Source organism: Molothrus aeneus, chromosome 3 (assembly GCF_037042795.1).
Source record: "Molothrus aeneus isolate 106 chromosome 3, BPBGC_Maene_1.0, whole genome shotgun sequence".
Lineage (NCBI taxonomy): Eukaryota > Metazoa > Chordata > Aves > Passeriformes > Icteridae > Molothrus > Molothrus aeneus.
In genome coordinates, this window is record NC_089648.1 from 10,498,327 (window position 1) to 10,505,502 (window position 7,176).

General features: G+C 43.4%; 1 protein-coding gene across 1 annotated transcript; it reads left to right on the forward strand.

Annotated features, from left to right (window-relative positions):
* Positions 1–5: 5 nt before the first annotated feature.
* POLR3F (RNA polymerase III subunit F) lies at positions 6–6,971 on the forward strand. The gene is made up of 9 exons (XM_066547794.1): positions 6–98; positions 538–655; positions 1,494–1,561; positions 1,680–1,747; positions 2,015–2,127; positions 2,648–2,791; positions 4,702–4,809; positions 5,528–5,719; positions 6,274–6,971. The coding sequence occupies exons 1-9, from the start codon at positions 43–45 to the stop codon at positions 6,349–6,351; spliced, it is 945 nt and encodes a 314-aa protein (XP_066403891.1). The 5' UTR covers positions 6–42; the 3' UTR covers positions 6,352–6,971.
* The last annotated feature ends 205 nt before the right edge of the window (positions 6,972–7,176 follow it).

Below are 7,176 nucleotides of genomic sequence, written 5' to 3' on the forward strand. Positions count from 1 at the left end.
GCATCTCTGACGTCATCTCTCCGCGCCGGAGCCCGCCGCGCCATGGCGGAGGTGAAGGTGAAGCCGGAGGTGCCCGATCCTATGGACATCGAGAGCAGGTGCTGCGGGTGCACGCAGGCGGGCATGGGGTGGCTGTGTGGAGGCCAAGAAGGGCGGGTTTTGGGGCGTGGGGCAGCAGGCGTGGCGGGGCTCGTCGTTCAAGGCCTGAGGGGGGTGGTTCGACGCCCGAGTGTTCATGAGGAGAATGATGCTGAAGGAGAGGGTGGTTGGGGACACTGAGAGTTTCGTGCTGGGAGGTGCTTAGAGGGCACTGGGGGTTGTGTCAGGTGAATTTCGGCTGTCCCGGCGTTTTTCTGGTCTTGGAAAGGGAAGTGGTGCACAGGGAGTTGGTGCCGAGATGCCTAAAGAAGCAATTGATGGACACTTTTCCCCCGAGTTGCTCTTGTCGCTCTTTTCCATCCTGACTCCAGTGCTGTTTGGATTTGGGTTTGGATGCAGCAGAACATGAATTTTAAAGTTGCTTCTCTCCTCCTGCAGGATCCTTGAGCTGTGCCACCAGTTCCCCCATGGCATCACGGACCAGGTGATCCAGAATGACATGCCTCACATGGAAGCCCAGCAGAGAGCTGTGGCCATCAACAGGCTGCTCTCCATGGTAGGGACAGCCCACCTTCCTCATCTTCCTCAGCACATTCATAACCACAAGGCCCATTAGGGATGGGGAGTTAATTAGCTGTAGAGAAAAGGAGGGATGTGAGCCCTTCTCTCATAGGCGGGGGTGTTCTCTGAACCCCCCACGAAATCCCAAGCTTATGGATTGCTCTGAAGGCACTCAGCAACCTGCCAAATCTGTAAGAACCAAGGCTGTAACTGCAGGAGAGGATCAGCTGGCAATGAGAGAGTGAATTTTAATTAATGCTGTTATACACACTTACACCCTTAGGCTTGTCCAGTTGCTTTCTTCTTCAAAATAGGAAATAAGGACTTTGCCTGGCCACAAGCATGCACAGCAGAACAATCTCTTTGCCAGTAATTTGCTTCTAAGAGTCACTGCCCATCAAAGTTGGCAGCTTTCCAGTGATGGCCCCTTAGTAAAAAGCAGAACTTTGCTGCTGGAACTTGGAGTTGTTCCAGAGCTCCACTGTGATTTCTGTGCTTTGGTGGAAACTGAGAGCAAAGTGTACAAGAACTGTATGTCCCTTGTGCCATGTGAAAGTCAGGAGAAATAATAGGAATTGTGTAGATATTGTGGGAAGGGTCAGGAACTGTTTGTTATTTCTGACAGCTGATCATAAGTGGAAATTTGTCAGGGGAAAAAAAGTATCCTTAAGGCTGTTATTGTTTCCAGTGGTTAGAAAGGTTAGTTTTCATTTTTCTTTATTTAGTTGACATTAAACAAGGTTTTTATTTTAGAATTTCAGAATAGTCTTCAAAACACCTTCTGAAACAAACTGTTTGAAGGGAAGTAAATGCATTGTGCCCATCTCTCCTAGGGGCAGCTGGACCTTCTGAGGAGCAGTGCAGGTCTCCTGTACAGGATCAAAGATTCCCAAAATGCAAGGTAAACCTGTGTCTGCTGGGGGAGTATGTTGGGAACACAATTCTTGTTTAAAACAAATCCAACTTCTTTCAAATTTTGGACCTTTTAAAAAAATCCTGATGTCTGTGTTGTTTGACAGTAAAATGAAAGGTTCTGACAATCAAGAGAAGCTGGTTTACCAAATCATAGAGGATGCAGGCAACAAAGGTACTTTAAATTATCATTGTGAATGGTACTAACTCTGTTTGCTAACTCTGTCCAAAGTCACAAATGCTTGCCCAGACAATACAAATATAAAATCTAATGCCCCATACCTGCTTGTTTTTCCCCAATCCCTTCTGTCCATTCCTTTCATTTTGCTGGGAGTGGCAGGCAAGCAGCCCAGGCAGTGTTCTGATGTGACTTTTGGTTGGTATGTATGGAAACAAATAATTTCTACTATTTATTTCCGTTCACTTCTCTGTTTTTTAACAGGTATTTGGAGCAGGGACATTAGGTACAAAAGTAATCTGCCTTTAACAGAGATCAACAAGATACTGAAAAACTTGGAAAGCAAGAAATTAATTAAAGCAGTTAAATCTGTGGCAGTGAGTATTTTCTGACCTTTTTAAACAATTTTAAACATCTGCTGCATGCTTTGTATGCTTTTAACAGGGGCCTGGGGCAGAGAAAGCTGGAGGCAGAATGAGTTTTCTCTTTGAAAACTGTGCACCAGTGTTGGACTCTCTGCCTTTAGTGTGCAGCTTTGAGGTGCAACAGATCAGCTGAGGTCCACAGGTCAGCTTCTTGCTGTCTGTCTTCAGTTACCTGGTTCTCATTGGGTCTGGTAAAGCAGGTGGGGGTAGAGAAGTTGTACACAGCAAAGCAGTAGCTTTTTTGTGTTCATGTGAAAGATGCTGACTTCATCTGGTCTGTTATAAAATGATTAGGAATTGAAATGGGTTGATCTTATCTTTATCTCTGTGTTACCTGAGGGTCAAGCAGGTTGAGGATAGCTGGAGTCAGGTCTAGGAGTAATAAACCTCTTTGGCAGATTATCTGCTTACATATCCCTTCCTTGTGAAGGAGGGAATATGTTGTTGAGAGCTGTACCTTTCCCTCCCCCAGGCATCCAAGAAGAAGGTCTATATGCTGTACAACCTGCAGCCCGACCGCTCCGTCACTGGAGGAGCCTGGTACAGTGACCAGGACTTCGAGTCTGAGTTTGTGGAGGTGTTAAATCAACAGTGCTTTAAGTTTCTGCAGAGCAAGGTGAGTGCCAAAGTCACCTGCCATTTGTTGTGTAAACAGGTGCCAGGTAAGGCTTAGGTTTTCCATGAGTGTTGGCCATTATTGCAGCTAGATTGGCAAATCCATACTGTACTATTATTTTTGTCACATTAGGTGTGATGGTGGTGTATTTAATGATGGCGATTTTTACACCCTGGACAAGGAGGGAAGCCTTTTATCCCCAAGGTCCAATGACAAACTGTCCTAGGTGACCCAAAATTGTGTATTCCTAAGACCCAGCAACCCAGGAAAGGGGAACTTGTGTGTTTTATCCTGGAAGGAGGGGATACAGGATCCCTTTAAAAACAGAAATGGACATGAGGGGAACACCTTTGTTCTCCCTGGGTGCCCGAGGGGATTGCCTGGGGCAGGTCTTCAAGTCATACTTGATGTGAAAAACGCCAATCACTTGTTATTAAAATTTTGAAAGTTTAATAGGAATAAAATGGTTATTAAAATAGTGATATAATTAGAGTAATAAAAATTCGGACAATTAGGATTTAGGACAATATGAGACAATAAAAACAAAGAGTTATGGACAGTCCGGGTACCTTTTTCTGGGCAAAATAAGCCCAAGAAAGGACACACGTTAACAGAGGATTAACCCTTAAAAGCAACAGCCTGTTGCATATTCATACACCTCATCCATGATGCATAAATTCCATTCAAACACAGGATTCTGTCTGGTCAGTGTCAGCTTCTTCCTCTGAATCCTGACAGCATCTTCAGGACTGAGTGAGGCAGGAAGAAGTTAATTTCTTCTGATAAGGGAGCAATAAATTCTTTATCTCTGAAAGATTTTGGTGTCCTGTGGCTGCTATCTCAGTGCAAGTCCTCTCTTTAAAAAAATTATCTTACATAGCATAGTTTCTATTTTAACATTATGTTATAACCTAAAACTATATTTAACACACTACTTGAGAAAATTAATACAGCATAACTTTCTAACATAACACATATAATATTCATTTCAATATTTACAAAAAGCCAGTCACAAAATATGCATTTTTCACACCCAAGAAGCTGCATTTTGCAGTCCCGACCTGCTCCAGAGGGAATTACACAATACCTTTTCCAGCTGAAGTGCAGTCAGACGCTCTCTCCACGATTTTCCAGCTGCCTGCCATTTGTTTGTCGAGGAGGGGGTGGCCCTGCAACTTGCTGGGAAGTTTTTTACTGCGTTTTTGGCAGCATTGGAGCCTTTTGGCCAAAAATTGTCCAGATTTTGTTTTGTGTCTGTCCTCCTTTGATTGTTGTTTGTGGAAGTTCTGGAACCATTGAGGCTGCTGTGTTTTAGTTGATATTGTTTCCCTTCTGTCTTGTCCCATTTTGTCACTTATTGGTGGAAGGAGATTATTCATTTTGGAGTCTCCACCCAATATAATTGTCTTAAACTAAGACACAAACCAGGTAGTAGAGACCACAGGACCAAAAAATCTAGAAGTCACTGTGGTTTCTGCAGAACATCTCATTTCTGAGAGGGTGTAAGGCAGCAGTCAGTCAGGCAGCTCTGCCTAGAACACAATTGCCCCTAGTCTAAATTGTCCCTGGTTCATTAAATATGTCTGCAGATTCTAGCATTTGTCTATTCCATTACAATATATTTTTAATTAGCTCTAGGTAGAGAAGAAACTTGGTTTTTTGTCAACAAAATGCCAGATGCTGGTGTTCCTTCATATTAATCTGAACTACAGTAAATTTTATGTCATTTATTATAAAATCATATTTGATTGTGCACTGCATTGTCTCACATACACCAGTTTTAAGAATGTGGCTTTAAATGCTAAACATGTCCCAGAAATGGAAAACAAGTTTTGTCTGCCTGAAACTGAACCACAAAGCAGGCTCTTGGCAGTGAGTTCTGACTCTGACTAACCTTTGCTTTTTCTCAGGCAGAGGCAGCTCGAGACAGCAAACAGAACCCCATGATACAGAGGAACAGCTCGTTTGCCTCATCCCACGAGGTGTGGAAATACATCTGTGAGCTGGGCATCAGTAAGGTCAGAACACATTCATCTCACTGCTGTTCAAATTGTCAGTGCATGATGGGCTCCAGGAGCTGGCTACTGCAAACTTGCTGGAGGTCTCATAAGTGTCTTAGCACCCCACAGCTTGTGTAGTGGGGGTGAGCTTTGTGGCCTCATTGCTTTTAGGGGAGGGTCATTGACACTGCCTGGCATACCAGGATAGCTTGTGCACGTGGGTTTTCTAAAATGTGTAAAAGAATTAGCATTCACATCCGTGTTAACTGTCTCAGCTGGTTTAGATTTCATCATTTCTCTTAAGTTTACATATGCACTTCAAGGAATTTTAGGAGAGGGGAAAAAAAGAAGGGGAAAAATACCCCACCATTACTGGTCACCATCAACAAGTATATCTTTAGCAGTCTTGTCTTTTTCTTCGTTCACAATTGTTTTCTGCAAAACTGGGACTGTATTGTGCTAGGCTGATGGAGACATCTCAGGTGCACAGGGAAGTTCTTTTTGGTAAGACCAAGGCTAGTGCAAATCAGAAATGCTCAGGAGGTAGGAGGTATTAGTATTTGCTTTTCTTTTTGCATCTGCACAACTCCATAAAGTTCCCAGTGAGATTGGTGTCTTTTTCTGGGCTAGGTTAGAACTCTATGGATTTGTTACTCATGTTGTTTGCTCCTTTTGTCCTTGCAGGACTCACTGGCACACATCTTTCCTAACATCTATTTCACAAATTGTTTCTTAGGTAGAGTTGTCAATGGAAGACATTGAGACCATTTTGAACACTCTGATCTATGATGGCAAAGTGGAGATGACCATTATTGCTGCCAAGGAGGGGACAGTGGGCAGTGTGGATGGACAGATGAGACTGTACAGAGCTGTCAGTCCTCTCATCCAGCCCACTGGATTGGTCAGGACACCCTGTGGACTCTGCCCTGTGAGTAACTAATTCTGTGTATCATTAGTGGTGCATGCAGCTCTTGAACACAGGCCTGCAGTGGCCAGATGGCACAGGGCAAGCTCTGCCCATGAGTCAGCCTTGGGGCTGAGCCAGCTGTGCCTGAAAGCTGCCTGTGAGGAACAGGTTCTGGTTTTGGTCTGAACACCTGCTCTGCCAGGTGTTCCTCATTTCCAGCCTGTCTCTTTACTGGACTCTATGTGAAAAGATGCTGTCGAGTGTAGCTTGTTCCAAATTGTGTTATTATATTTCTGATCCCAGGTTTGCCTGCGTTTTTACCAAGCTAAATTACTTCTGTCTAGCTCTCCTCCCTGGTCTCCTTTACCTCCCTGTAGGTAAAACTTGCCAGCATGTCCCTTTGTGGTGGGATCTGTTTTTATCTTCGCCCTCAGAGCTGCCATAAGACTTCCTAGGTTTTGGCCTCTGTTAGACTAATGCTGATCTACTGGGAAAAAGCAGAAAACGGGTTACACACAGCAAGCACCATCCAACTGGAAGCAATTACCCTGCTGACACGGGGCTTTCTTTTGCAGGTTTTTGATGATTGTCATGAAGGTGGTGAGATTTCTCCATCAAACTGCATTTATATGACAGAGTGGTTGGAGTTTTAAAGTGAAAGGAAACTGTAAGCTGGATTCATCCTTCACAGCCAAAGTGACAAAGCAGCTTGCTTTTTTTAAAAGCGGACTTCTAAATTTGTAAGCAACTTGAGGACATGGAGTGACAAACCAGCCATGTGGCAGTTGTATGAACTCTCTTGGGAGTGGACTGGAAGTGGAGTCAGTGCTGAAGATCAAGGCTGAAGTGGAAGTGTAGATCCATTCTTCAGTCAAAACTGGAGATGGCAGCTAAGGTGGTTAATAAAACAGATTTCTAAGCTACAGTTCAAAATAAAGTTCAAACAAGGTTGAGACATTTTAGTCTTAACATTTATATCAGTCCCTCACAGCTGATCAGAAGAACTTCTAACAAGTGGTACCAGGAATGAAATCCCAGATTTTGCTTTCAGATCAATGCTACTGATGGATCCTTAAGTTCTAAAGCTGACACTTTTCTCCCACGATAGATTCCATTTAATTGAAGACTATGAATCTGAGGTGGGAAAGATCCTGAATATGTCATATTCAGAATCTGAATATGTCAAACACTTACTGGTTCTTTATTATATATATATGGTTCTTTATTATCTTTCTTACCTGCTTATTTATCATTAAACCCCTGATTTTTCTTATGTACATCTCTGCTTCATTTCCTGTATTGCTGCCTGCTGTATTTGTTCCTTCATCATCCAATTTCTGGTGGTGTTTTCTGCAGCTGTGTCACATACCTGGATGTCTCCACTGAAATTTTGAGTAGAGGTGTTATGGGAAGATATGTTTTCCACAAGAGAAAGGGTTCCTCTGGCTTGATGATACAGAGAAAAATTGTATAGATTC